The sequence below is a fragment of the Euprymna scolopes genome, chromosome 19 (genome assembly GCF_053919585.1).
Source record: "Euprymna scolopes isolate OS-2025 chromosome 19, ASM5391958v1, whole genome shotgun sequence".
Lineage (NCBI taxonomy): Eukaryota > Metazoa > Mollusca > Cephalopoda > Sepiida > Sepiolidae > Euprymna > Euprymna scolopes.
This window is the reverse complement of record NC_136500.1, coordinates 22,704,200-22,718,750: the sequence shown is the minus strand read 5'-3', so window position 1 is coordinate 22,718,750 and position 14,551 is coordinate 22,704,200. Positions and strand designations below refer to the sequence as shown.

The following is a 14,551-nucleotide window of genomic DNA, read 5'->3' as shown; positions in this document are numbered from 1 at the left end:
TTAATAGGTTATCATTAATGTTTTTTTACACGGTGATCACCACTTATCAAGGCCCGGAAGCCACTCAGGGATAAGGGTTAATACATAATACAATTAAAAACAATTTTGGTAAACAAAAATGTGTCCATATATATACTCGGGAAGCACGTAGGCGGGTGAGCTAGTATACTAATAAATGTAATTAGTTTCATAGTAGCCTCAGTTGCTGAATTAAAATCTTTCCCAGTATTAACGACATCTTCGGCAATCATCACAGTGAAAGCGAAAGTATTTTCTTAATACATCAACTTGTCAAAAGGATCAATGAACGACACATTTTACTGTTGAATAGTGACGGGATAAATATATACAAAACTATTGACAAGCCATCAATCATCCTAGCGAATATGTTAACAGTCTGAGACTACCTGACACGCAATCTTACAAATTCATTGTCAAAAAAAGGAAACTCCAATTATGTTGCCCAGAAATTTCAATGGATACAACTGATTCTAGCGACAATCTTGACCGGTGCATTTATTTTCAGAATTCTCATTATCTCCAATTGAATTCATTTTAAATTCAAACCATTTCAGTTATTAAACTGAATTTGCAGTGTCCATCAACAAATCCTAGGAATAACACACATGGCTGAGTGACAGATGCAAGGACAGTGCTGTTTTTGTCAAGGGCAATTTCGTGCTGTTGCCTTACAAGCCGGACTAAAAATCGGTTTCCATGTCTCTGATCAAAGTATAATGTTTATTAAAAAAAAAAACTTTCGTTTGGTCAAACCCTTTTATTATTTTTAAATATATGATTAGAGTTAATTATTTAATTCTTTAGTTTAGCTCTTTTGTTCTACTTAATAATACAAAAAAATGCTTTTTAGTTCATCGTTTTTTTATATACATTTTCACATTTAAACTAAGAGCTTATCTTTGAAAATCAATGGATTAAAGATTTTTCATTATTATAATATCTTGTTTGAATGTTTGATGGATTACTACATATGGTAATTTGTTCAGTTTGTATTTTCATCTTCATTGTGTTTAGATTGCCTCATCTAGTGTGTTGAACTTTTTACTATCTCGATAAGATCTAATACGAAGATGATATTCATAAATTCATATATATATATATATATATATATATATATATATATATATATATATCCCTCTCTTTATAGTCTTACATACAATATCTTACTCTGTCTCTTTATCTATATATGCATATATAGATATTTCACTCTTCATATTCTCACGTACACATTCACTTCTTCCTAATGCATTCTGTCTTTCTCTTTCTATCTATCTATTTATTTATCTCTTTCTCTATTTATATTCAGACACACACATTCTCTCTCTCTCTCTCTCTCTCTCTCTCTCTCTCTCTCTCTCTCTCTCTCTCTCTCTCTCTTACTCTCTCTCTCTCTTCCACCCTATCTCTATCTCACACACACACACACACACACACACACACACACACACACACACCGCTTTTGTAAAACCAAATAATAAACTATCCTAACATCTTATTTCCATATTTACTTTCAATTTAGAGACGCATCCATGTGTATGCACAGGCTACGGTGACCCACATTACAAATTATTTGATGGTCAACGTATAACTTTCGCGGGAATCTGCAAATATCTGATGGTGCAGCCGAAACCTGGATCAAGGGTGACCAACTTTACAGTCGAAGTGAAAAACGAAAACCGTAACAATAATAAGCACTATTCGTACACACGTTATATCGAGGTCAGATTCAAGACGTTCAACGTGAAATTAATTAAAGACAATAGAGTCACAGTAAGTACGTGATAATCATATTCTTATTTATTTTAAACCGGAATTACAAATGTAAAACGCACGTGTCTTTTGTGTTTAGTTAACTATGAAAAATATAAATGAAAAATTAGTTTGTGTATAAATGAATTAAAACTTATTAAATCTAAATACAACATGGTGAAATACGTATTTGTCTATCTATATAAATAAGGCAATAGATATATGTATGTATGTATGTATGTATGTATGTATGTATGTGGTAAATATTAAACCAATTAATTCTTGGTTAAATCTAATGGTCATATACTACTGAAATTAACAGAAAATAGTAACCATACACCAATGACGGTTTATAACGAGTAAAATCTTTGTTTGGATGTATGAATGCCACGTACAAACATATATCGGTAAGTTGAAATGCGAAATGTCCATTTCAACTTGCTGATATATATATATATATATATATATATATATATATATATATATATATATGTATATATATATATATACATATATTGCACTTCAAATTCAATTCATTTCTCCTAGTCGATTAATATAAAATCTATAAATCTAAAGTAAACTATTTACAATAAATACTCACAGTTCACAAAGAGCAATTAAAAATGCAAGTGGACAAACATTTTTTTTTATCTGACGTTTTAGTTTAAAATGGAAAATGACCATTAAAAAACAATAGAGCATGATGAGTACATAATAATGATATTGTTATTGCTGTGAATAATGTCTCATTTTAATCCAATAAGAAACATCTACATAGAATCAATGCCAATTGACAAAATTTAAATCCGAGTTGAACAAAGGCGTAGTATTATTTAAAACACAAATGCTAAATTATTAATCAAAACAGAAATACTACGAAAATATTGATTTAAACACAACGAAATGAAATTATTGTTGAATTTGCATAATCTAAATACAACTGTGTCTAACTCAATGTTTCATGAAAGCTATAGAAGCCAGTTGGTGTTGTCATAAAGGCTACATTCTTACAATGACAAGTAAAATATCTACTTACATTTAAAAGGTACTTTGAGTGAGGGGGTGTATGTGTGTGTATGTGTGTGTGTGTGTGCGAGTTCGTTCCCTATGAACTTTGAAACGGCTAGGAAGATTTCTTTTAATTTCACAAAAATATAATTGATGTTCTGTGGGTGTTCCTAGGTAGGTTGTGTATCGGAATGCCTCCAGTAAGTATCTAAAATCGATAATCAAAGAAAGACTAAAGTTAACACATTTATACAAGTGCATTTGAGAAAATTTACGACCACGCAAGTAGAAGAGCCCAGTGTATAAAATCAACAGTATGTCATATAATAACACATGGATACGTTCGAAATGAGTGTTCCTGTTTATGGCACAACTGAACTATGATACTTGAGTTTTGCATTTTTAACTTTTAAATCAATAGTAGGCTCTCTACAGTGCAACATAGACTACAATATATTGTGAAATAAGTTGTTTTCTGGACATTTTAATAATGATTGACACTGTGTATTATATCGGGTGCTAAAAATCTAGAGCAATCCACTCGTTTTCGGTTCACCTTCGATAGCACAAAAAGCAAATATTTTCTCTGACAAACAGTATAAATTTAGGCAATGTTGTTCTACTGCTGATATTTTAACAGTCATCTCTGAACGCATATACCAAAGCGGACGAAGCCAGGGCTGTAGCCGTTAATATATCCAAGGCCTTTGACAAAGTCTGGCATGAAGGGCTGCCAATGAAAATTAAATCGTACGGTATAACTGGATGTATAATTAGATCCTTATTAGAAAATAGGACCATCCAGGTTGTCATTGATGGACGTACATCCAAACAGCATAACATTAATGTGGGAGTGCCTCAGAGGTCGATCCTTGGATCACTATTATTCCTGATATTCATAAAGACCTCTCTGATAATATTGTCCGAGACAAGTATATTGGCTGATGATATAACGTTCTATAATATGCATGAGGGAAGAACGGATGTACATAAATCTAAGGCAATGGTAGAATTATTCGGAAATGACCCCCAGACCGTAGTGGAATGGGGCTGAAAATGAATGGTAACATTTAATGAGTGTTACTCTCCTGTAACAATTACAAGACGCCTCGCCAACCCCCTTATATCCATGACAAATAAAACCCTACTTGAGAATTCTTACTTCAAACTACTCGGCCTAACATTTGCGGGAAAAAATACATTGATGACACTCCAAAGATTGCTGCGTAAAAAGTGGGTTTCCTCTATCGAACTAAAAGACTACTCACACCTGAGAGTATCATGTACCTTTACAATGCCAGCATTCGCCCATGCCTGGAGTATTGGTGCCACATCTGGGCTCGTGCATCTACCACTAGCCTCTCCCTCTTAGAAAGGGTCCAAAAAAGAGTTTCAATCTTCAAAGGTCCCACTTTGTCAACTAAGCTCCAACCCCTGTCCCGCCGCCGCAAGGTTGCATCTCTGTGCCTTTTACAAATATTTTAATGGAATTGTTACTGTAAATTGTGGGCTAGATTTAATGGGGCCATTTTAAGTGGGGAATTTTTCAGGAAGATATTTTTTCACATTACATTTAAATTTCTATCGGAAGGACAGGAAGACAGAGATAATTCCAAAGGCAAGCGATTCGAATGAGAGTAGAAAATTTCCCCCCTCTAGTGACCTCTACAATAAAAGGATGTAACTTTGCTAATTGTTGATTTTATTAAATTGAAGATATGTAAGTGTAGTAAGTTTGTCGATGCACATTGTATAGAAGTACTTGTTGATCAATCGCAGGAATGCAACATTGCGGCGATGCGACAGGGGTTAGGGCTTGGTAGGCAATGAATGACCAGTTAGTTTAAAGATTAGTTTTTTTGCTGTCCAAGAGGTAGAGACTAGTGGTCGGGGCACTTGTCAAGATATCGCACTAATACTCCAGCTTTTCTTGATTTGAATATTATTTTGGTTTTCCCGACTTTGACTAATAATTAAGATCATGCTGACCAAACATGCGGTCCGCAGAAGACATGCGATTCATTATAAGTTTATTTGCGGCAGGCACAGAAATATCACGCAACTTTTAAAAAGTGGGGAAGATAAAAGAATATTTCAAAATATGTGCATGAAACGTAGTTAGAATTTCCCATCTGATATCGCCTTAGATACTGAATAATGCAATTCCAAAATCAATCACTTGTCATCTGTGATAAAAATCAGAACTGCACAGAAATTTAAGTCTGACATATCAAAGATTGTCGACAACAAGAGTTGTCAAACCTCGGGACAAACATAAAAAGAAATATTTGAATACTTGATAATAAATGCCCATTTTGAACGATTGTAATTTATGTGCATTCCATTTATTGCTGTTGTCTTCCAATACAAGTGAACCATGTTCGTTGCCTTTAAAACTACATAAACGTTTGTACTTGAACCAAACTGTTACATGTTTGAATACTTGTCCATTTTGAAAAATTGTAATTTATATGAATTGGATTTGTTTCTGTTGCGTTCGGATGGAATTGGATCATTAATTTAAATTTTCGTTATGTTGAAATAAACAACACATTTCTATCTCATATTAATTTATTTTTATATATATATATTGTTATAGTGCCTGTACGTTTGTCCTTGTATTCTTGAATACGATCAAAACTATCGCATGTTTCTAAATTAAAAGAAAAATATTCAGCAATAATTTTATTAAATAATTAGCAAGTATACCTGACGTTGCCCGGGATTGAATGCGGATCAACGAACGTTACACACTTTCCATACTTTTATTGCTATTAGAATCGCTAAAATCGCTAATTTTCTTTTCAATCAAATCGGTTGATTGCCTGATCTAATCAGAAACCCACCGTGGTGTCCAGGAGGAATCTTCACATACTTTATTCAAGTGAAATCTTTAGAATGGGCTTCCTGAAAGCAAACAATATGGCAACTATTTAGGAATCCGACAACGTAAGGGTGTGTGGAGAATTAATTCTTGATAAAATGCTTGCAGATCATTGTAAATCCTGAAAATAATTGTAAATCCTGGCAAAATCCTTTAAAATACTGGTAAAATCCTTAAAAATATTGGTAAAATCCATAAAAGTCCTGGTAAAATCCTAAAAAATACTGGTAAAATCCTTTAATATACTAGTAAAATCCTTAGAAATACTAGTAAAATCCTTAAAAATACTGGCAAAATCCTTAAAAATACTAGTAAAATCCTTAAAAATACTAGTAAAATCCTTAAAAATACTGGCAAAATCCTTAAAAATACTGGTAAAATACTTAAAAATACTAGTAAAATCCTTAAAAATACTAGTAAAATCCTTAAAAATACTGGCAAAATCCTTAAAAATACTGGTAAAATGCTTAAAAATACTGGCAAGATCCTTAAAAATACTAGTAAAAATCCTTTAAAATCCTTAGAAATACTGGCAAAATCATTAAAAAATACTGATAAAATTCTTAAATATCCTGGCAAAATCCTTAAAAAATACTGATAAAATCCTTAAAAATACTGGTAAAATACTTAAAAATACTGGTAAAATCCTTAAAAATACTGGTAAAATCCTTAAAAATACTGGTAAAATACTTAAAAATACTGGTAAAATCATTAAACGTACTGGCAAAATCCTTAAAAATACTGGTAAAATCCTTTAAAATCCTGGTAAAATCCTTAGAAATACTGGCAAAATCCTTAAATATCCTGGCAAAATCATTAAAAAATACTTATAAAATCCTTAAAAATACTGGCAAAATCCTTAAAAAATACTGATAAAATTCTTAGAAATACTGGCAAAATCCTTAAAAAATACTGATAAAATCCTTTAAAATACTGGCAAAATCATTAAAAAATACTGATAAAATCCTTAGAAATACTGGCAAAATCATTAAAAAATACTGATAAAATCCTTAAAAATACTGGCAAAATCATTAAAAAATACTGATAAAATTCTTAAATATCCTGGCAAAATCCTTAAAAATACTGGTAAAATACTTAAAAATACTGGTAAAATACTTAAAAATACTGGTAAAATCCTTTAGAATCCTTGTAAAATCCTGTGAATTGATGTAAAATCCTTAAAAATACTGATAAAATCCTTACAAATCCTGACAAAATCCTTAAAAATACTGGTATATTCCTTAAAAATACTGGCAAACCTCTTAAAAATACTGATAAAATTCTTTAAAATCCTGGTAAAATCCTGTGAATTGATGTAAAATCCTTAAAAATACTAATAAAATCCTTAAAAATACTGGCAAAATCCTTAAAAATACTGGTAAAATCCTTAAAAATACTGGCAAAACCCTTAAAAATACTGATAAAATCCTTAAAAATACTGGCAAAATTCTTAAAAATCCTGGTAAAATCCTGTGAATTAATGTGAAATTGGAGCAAGATCAACGCATGAATTCTTAAACGGGAAGGTTGGCAAAGAAATTCCACGAATTGTAAGGTTTCACTCCAGTCAAGGTGTATATTATATATCGAGATATAAATTTGGTGTATCAAACAAAAGTTATATCTTAAAGCAATTCCAAAATAGGATGATCGATAGAGTAGTTTAAAAGCCGGCACAGTCACATTGTATGGATAAATAAGAAAATTAATTCTAAGGAAAATAGTCTTATGGCTCTGAGAACTGAGATAATCTTGTATAATAAAGTAAAGAATCAAGAAAAGCCCGTATGTAGTAGTTCAAACGGGAAAATCCGTAATCAAAACGAAAGCCGAGTACACCCAAATATAAAATTAAAACAAAATAGTAATATACATTTAAATAGATTAAATTAGAGTTAACTGTTTAAAAATGTTTATTCTAGAAAATTAACCGTATAAAATTGATATTTTCCATAACTGGAGCAAGGTTCTAAAATGCGAAATGTACATTATGTTGAAAATCTATGTTTAAAAAAACAAATACCTTAATAATAATATATTATAGGTTAAAAAGAAATTATAGGGATTAACAATAATAAAAATAAAACTACGTTTTATTTTTATTATTGTTAATCCCTATAAACACATCTGTGTTTATTATAATAATTTTAGTTTTTGTACTCACTAGGAGTTCTCACACAGTTCAGTGTCAAAGATTATTTACTTATAATAACCGGAAGTGTTCTCTGGAATCTGGGTGACAACAAGTCTCCCACATTTCAACTACTTTCCACCTCATCTGATAACATTTGCAAATAATGGCGCTTCTGCATTATTGGGACGAGATTTTGTAGTCGGTAAATGGAGTTTTCAGATAAAATAAAAACAATGGTTTCAACCGATTTTTTTTTTTTTGTCAATTCTAATAAGTTCTAATGGTAGGCTCCAAATTATGTAGTTGGGATTACCTGAATAGTACTGAATTATTAAAAAAAAGAAAAAAACTTTAATCGTGATAACAGGTGAAAAAATTACCGCCATCTTGTTTGGATAGAATCAGAAAATTACTTCCATTTTGAACTCTCCTGTGTTTATGATCGTTTTCTTCAAATTCTATTTTTTATTTTCTTAAATAATTAATCTTCTACCTCATAGATTTTCGAATTTTTTAAAAATACGAGGAATACGTAGATACTATTGTTTTCGTGTGAAATTCAGTATTACGATTTCCGAAATCTCGTCCCGATAGCGTAGAATGCCCAAATAATTTGTATTTTAGCTTTCACATTCGTGATCAAGCACTTTAATTTCTTTTCGTCGCATTCTGATACGTTATATATATATATATATATATATATATATATATATATATATATATATAGATATAGATATATATATAGATATAGATATATATAGATATATATATATATATATATATATATATATATATATATATATGCATATATATACATATATATATATATATATATATATATAGTCTTGGAAATTCTTTAACCTCGAAAAAATAAATTAATAACAATTTAATTTTTAATCCTTCATTGGAATATATATATATATATATATATATATATATATATATATATATATATATACTAGCAGTTCCGCCCGGCTTTGCTCGGGCCCTATGTACTGTTTATAAGGTTATGTGCATATGTATATATTAAAAAGTGTGAATATGTGAAGTAATGTATTTCTGTATAATAGTCTTCCTTAACTACCATAGAGAAAAGACAGACAGACATTTTCACTTTTATAGATAGATAGATAGATAGATAGATAGATAGATTGGATGCAATATTTAGTAATGATTTAAAAAGTATAAAAAAAGACTCCTGCGCCATCACTGAGAATCGAAACCAAAACGTTCAGCTCACGATTTATTTCGCCTCTGCCGTAAATGACTGGGCTGTGAAAACATGTTTACTGTAAGGCTAAAAATTAAAACATGAGCCAATAGCTACTAAGTTATGCATTCGTTCGACATTCACCTGGCAAATTTCTTTTTTTTTTTTCACACTTTTGCACCGATTTTTCTGGGCTAAAACCCAAATATAAAGTTTTGCATAGATTCAAATACCTTATGTATGAAGTTTCATGTCTGAAGACCAAAAACTCTAGGAGGAGTTTGGTAAGTAAAATTTGTGCAACAAAAATATGTACATATACATAAATATATATGGAAACAATTTTGTGTTTCCTGTAAACATTTTACACAAATATTGTGCAAGGATAAATCATGTAGAACATCTGCATGAATATGATTACACGTAATAGTTAACTAAAGATTATCATCCCATAAGAAAACCGAAAAACTAATAGATAATTAATTAAAATGAACGTTTAAAAGAATATGCAAATTAGCTAGATCTTTTGCAGATGGATGCAATTGTCCAACCCATATATAAGAAAATTGTATCTTCTTTTTAAATAAGTAGAAACGGGTTTTTTTTAATATGAATATCAATACAGCCAAAAGAAAAACGAATTTATAGGAGTACAGAGAATATATATATATATATATATATATATATATATATATATATATATATATAAGTACAGCTAAAACATGTAAAAAGTCCGTGTCGTGCGCAAAAATACAACTAATATTGTTGTTGGTGGAGACTAATACGTTTCTCTCTCTCTCTCTCTCTCTCTCTCTCTTCATTAACAAGATCAATGGAGAATCAGTAGAACCACCAGTCCTGACTCACCAAAGTTTTAGCCTCACGAAAACGGCAGGCTCATTAAAATTGGTGACTAACTTTGGACTAACCGTTACCTTCGATGGAAAAACTAAATTTGAAATCACGTTGACTCCGAATTTCCGAAATTTACTAACTGGTGTTTGTGGCGATTGCAATGGTAAGAGAGATGACTACAGAACGAAAAATGGGCAAGACGTTTCATCCAGGGCGGAGAAATACAACCTGATCGTTAACAGCTACCAAGTGTTTGACGACGCACTCACTCCTTTACACAGGTAGGTATTGCATTTAAAAGGACAGTTAGAATCTTTAAAATATCCCTCGATTAGAATGTATGAGATAGCGGTCGAATGTCTGGCATACGGTAGGATGTCTCATCTTCAGAGAGAACAAAATGCTAAGAAAATTAAAAGAAAAATAAGGTAAATATGTTAATGTTCTCCAATTTAGAAATATTTCAATTTAGTATTGAATTGTGAGAAAAGAATGATGGCTGGTGTTAAATCATTTCGGCTAACATTGAAACGTTGAGAAAATAGTATTCTTTTTGTTGTCGTCATTCATTTCGTCTGAATCAAATGACACCGAGAACAGGAAGGCTCGGTCGTTTCAGACCAAGTCAGGAAGCATCGAGAAAACATTGCTTTATGGTTCTGTTCCTGACACATCATTGCTTTTTTTTTTTGCTTTTTTTTTTACAACATAGTCACCACTTGTCAAGGCCCGGAAGCCACTCGGGGATAAGAGTTAGTGCGTGTACAGTACGTTAGTATTGGAGATTTGATAAGGTGTCTTACTAAGGGAGGGCGGTTAATCAGGATTTGTTTATGTTGAAGATGAAGACATCCAGGTTGTAGTCAGGTGGGAAACAGGCAAACGCAACAGAGTTCCACAGGCGTGCACTTCTAAGAAAGAAGCTTTGTTCATGGAATCTACGTTTTGGTTTTGGCACAGATAAAGAGTGTGGAAAATCTTTGACAGTGGTTTCAGCTAGACGGGTGTTTATTGCGAAAGATTGGCGAGAGGGACCAGAGATTGGAGCTCAGACGAGCACTTGCCATGGAATTAACGATAAAACAAAGACAGGCTCGCAACGTCTCTCCTGTGGGAGAAAGGTTGCAGGGAAGAGAAAAGGGCATCACCCACTAGGCCACGAAGTCTATTTTGTACTCTGCCAAGACAGGAGAGGCTGTTTTTAGCAGCTCCTGCCCAGATGTGGCAGCAGTATTCCATCCTTGGACGTACTTGGCTTTTATATAGATAGAAAATTGCATCAGCAGTGAGATATCTTCTGGAGCGGTAGAAGGATCCTACCATTTTTCCAGTGACCTTCGCAACTGACTTAATGTACATGTTCCATTTCAGGTCAGGAGTAAAGGTCAAGCCCAGAAGCTTATCAAAACATGGAGCTTCCCCTAGACGAGAGCCATCCATTTCAATTGATGCCAGATGGGGGATCAGAGCGTTGATGATGTGAAGATAGGAGCTTGGTTTTAGATGCATTAAAAGTAAATTGTGAAGTAGGCCCTTATGCTATACCTTATCGAAGGCCTTTGATATGTCAAGAGCAATTGCCCTAGGAAGAAAGCCTTTATCAAGAGATTCACTAACCCTATGAGATATAACCGTTAGCACATTAGGAGACTTATTGGTCTATACTGAGTGGAAGACCTGAATTCTTAAATACAGGGCATACTGATGAGGTTTTCCAGGGTGTTAGAAAGCACTTCTCCTTAAGGCAATGCTTAAACAGTTTTGTAAGTATGGAGCAATTTCTGGTTGAAGCTTTTTCAGCACTATAACTGGAATACCGTCAGGGTCAGTTGCTTTACTGGAATCAAGGTTCTTGATTAGCTTGGCGACCTCATACATAGGAGGAAATACGGGGAGTTGATGGCCTTCATCACATAGGGTAGAATTAGCTGCAAAGTTCTTGGCAAATAGTTTGGCCTTGTCTGATACTGACGAGATGACGTCAGATCCATTAATGATGGTTGGGATAGAATGCACGCTTCTGTTCAAGATCCTGTTTGCTATTTGCCAAAACTGGTGGGAACCAAGTCACTGCTCAGCTACTTTGGATTTAATGGTCTGAGCATATAGGTCTCTTGCATTTTTTATTACTCTTTTACAGTGGCTGCTGGCAGTCCTCAATGCAGCTTTAGTCTCAGTGCATCTATTACATTGGTAGCTATGGAAAAAGTGATACTGTGCGCGATGGCAGCAGCACATTCTGGGGAGAACCATGGCTGGCTGTAAAGTTTTTGTTGGCATTTTTTGGATGGTATGAATCGGTCTATGCCTGCAAGTAACCATTCGGTCAGGTCTGATACTATGGAGGGCACATCCTTTTTAAACATAGAAAGCAGAGGTAGATCAGATATAAATGTAATGAATCTGACGTCATCTCGTCAGCATCAGACAAGGCCAAACTATTTGCCAAGAACTTTGCAGCTAATTCTACCCTATGCGACGAAGGCCATTAACTCCCTGTATTTCCTCCTATAACAGACAACACGCTATGCAACATACAAATATCTGTGCATGAAGTCACCAAGCTAATCAAGAACCTTGATTCCAGTAAAGCAACTGGTCCCGACGGCATTCCAATTTTATAATGTTGAAAAAGCTTACACCAGAACTTGCCCCCATACTTACGAAACTGTTTAAATGTTGTCTTAAGGAGAAGTGCTTCCCAACACCCTGGTAAATCTCATTAGTATGCCCTGTATTTAAGAATTCAGGTGATAAGTCGTCAGTACAGACCAATAAAATCTCCTGCATGTCATGAGTAAGTTGCTGGAATCCATATTAAATAAAGAAGTAGTCAACCACCTCAGCAGAAATAACCTTCTTAGTGACATGCAATATGGTTTCCGTTCTGCTAGATCCACAGCAGATGTGCTAACGATTATATCTCATAGGATTAGTGAATCTCTCGACAAAGTCTTCCTTTCTGGGGCAATTAATCTTGACATATCAAAGGTCTTTCATAAGGTAAGCCTACTTCACAAAATTTCCAGCTACGGTATAACTGGAAATGTTTTCTCAATTATTAAATCATTTCTCTCTGATAGGCTCATAAGAGTAGTGGTTGATGGGCAGAAATCAGAGGCCCAGAGTATTAATGCTAGAGTCTCTCAGGGGTCCATCCTGGGCCCAACTCTCTTCCTTATCTACATCAATGATCTCCCAAAACACATACTTAAATCATTCGTTGACATCTATGCTGATGACACGACCATCTAAGGCAACACATCAAAGGCTGTAAATGGCAAAGATCTCTCTGATTCTCTCTCTCCTCTGATCTTGAGTGCGTGGTCTAGTGGGGTAAGAGGTTGCTGGTTACTTTTAATGCATCTAAAACCAAGCTCCTATCTTTACATCATCAACGCTTTGATCCCCATCTGGCATCAATTGAAATGAATGGCTCTCGTCTTGGGGAAGCTCCATGTTTTGACAAGCTTCTGAGTTTGACCTTTACTCCTGATCTGAAATAGAACACGTACATCAAGTCTGTTGCCAAGATCATTGCGAAAATGGTGGGGCCCTTCTACTGCTCCAGAAGATATCTCACTACTGATGCAATTCTCTATCTATATAATAGCCAAGTACGTCCAAGGATGGAGTACTGCTGCCACATCTGGACAGGAGCTGTTAAAACAGCCTCTCCTGTCTTGACAGAGTACAAAATATTCTTCGAGGCTTAGTGGGGATGCCCTTTTCTCTTCCCTGCAACCTCTCTCCCACAGAAGAGACGTTGCTGCCTGTCTTTGTTTTATTGTTATTTTCATGGCAAGTGCTCGTCTGAGCTCCAATCTCTGGTCCCTCTCGCCAATCTTTCGCAATAAACAACCGTCTAGCTAAAACCACCGTCAATAATTTTCCACACTCTTTACCTGTGCCTAAATCAAAATGTAGATTCCATGAACAAAGCTTCTTTCTTAGAAGTGCACGCCTGTGGAACTCTTTTGCGTTTTCCTATTTCTCACCTGACTAAAACTTGGATGTCTTCAAGTCCAACATAAACAAATCCTGATGAACCGCCCCCTCAAGAAAGACACTTTATCAAATCTCCAATACTAACGATTACTACGATACTATCCCATTGATTACTGCCCACTGTACACTCAATAACCCTTATTCCCGAGTGGCTTCCGGGCCTTGATAAGTGGTGACCTCTATGTTAAAAAAGTAGTTTGCATTAAAGCATTTTTCGGTATTATAGATTTTTAATTGTTTTCATATGTATAGAGTGTGTAAATCCTGCATTAAATATAGAAAATAATAAATAATGTTTAATATGTATTCACAAAATATTATATAATGATACTCAGACGATTGTTCGTATAAACAAAATACACATAAGAACAACGTTATTGTTTAACTTGAAGCAGTATATGTAACATATTGAGTGCCATAAAATCCATTCAAGAATATAGTTGAAATTACATTGTCTGTTAATTCAATTAATCTAATATGACACGGTGGCAACAGAAGGCTGCCTTTTTTTTAACTCATCCCAACAAAACACAAAAAATGTATATCCTGTACCTACTCACACAACCAAAAGAAAGATCTTGTTATATGTCTTTAAAACGTTATTTGATTAAACATTGGCCCAGAAATGGGTGATTGTTTTACATTAAATTTATATGAAAAAAAATTCTAAAAAACTTAATTT

The 14,551-nt window shown here is 33.6% G+C and overlaps 1 protein-coding gene across 1 annotated transcript in view; it reads left to right on the top strand.

Moving 5' to 3' along the window:
- LOC145303488 (zonadhesin-like) overlaps positions 1–14,551 on the top strand; it is a 181,563-nt gene that overhangs the window by 139,895 nt on the left and 27,117 nt on the right. The window contains exons 8-9 of the mRNA XM_080144907.1: positions 1,541–1,791; positions 9,835–10,142. Coding sequence (XP_080001033.1) covers positions 1,541–1,791; positions 9,835–10,142 — 559 coding nt within the window. The remainder of the gene's footprint in view (positions 1–1,540; positions 1,792–9,834; positions 10,143–14,551) is intronic.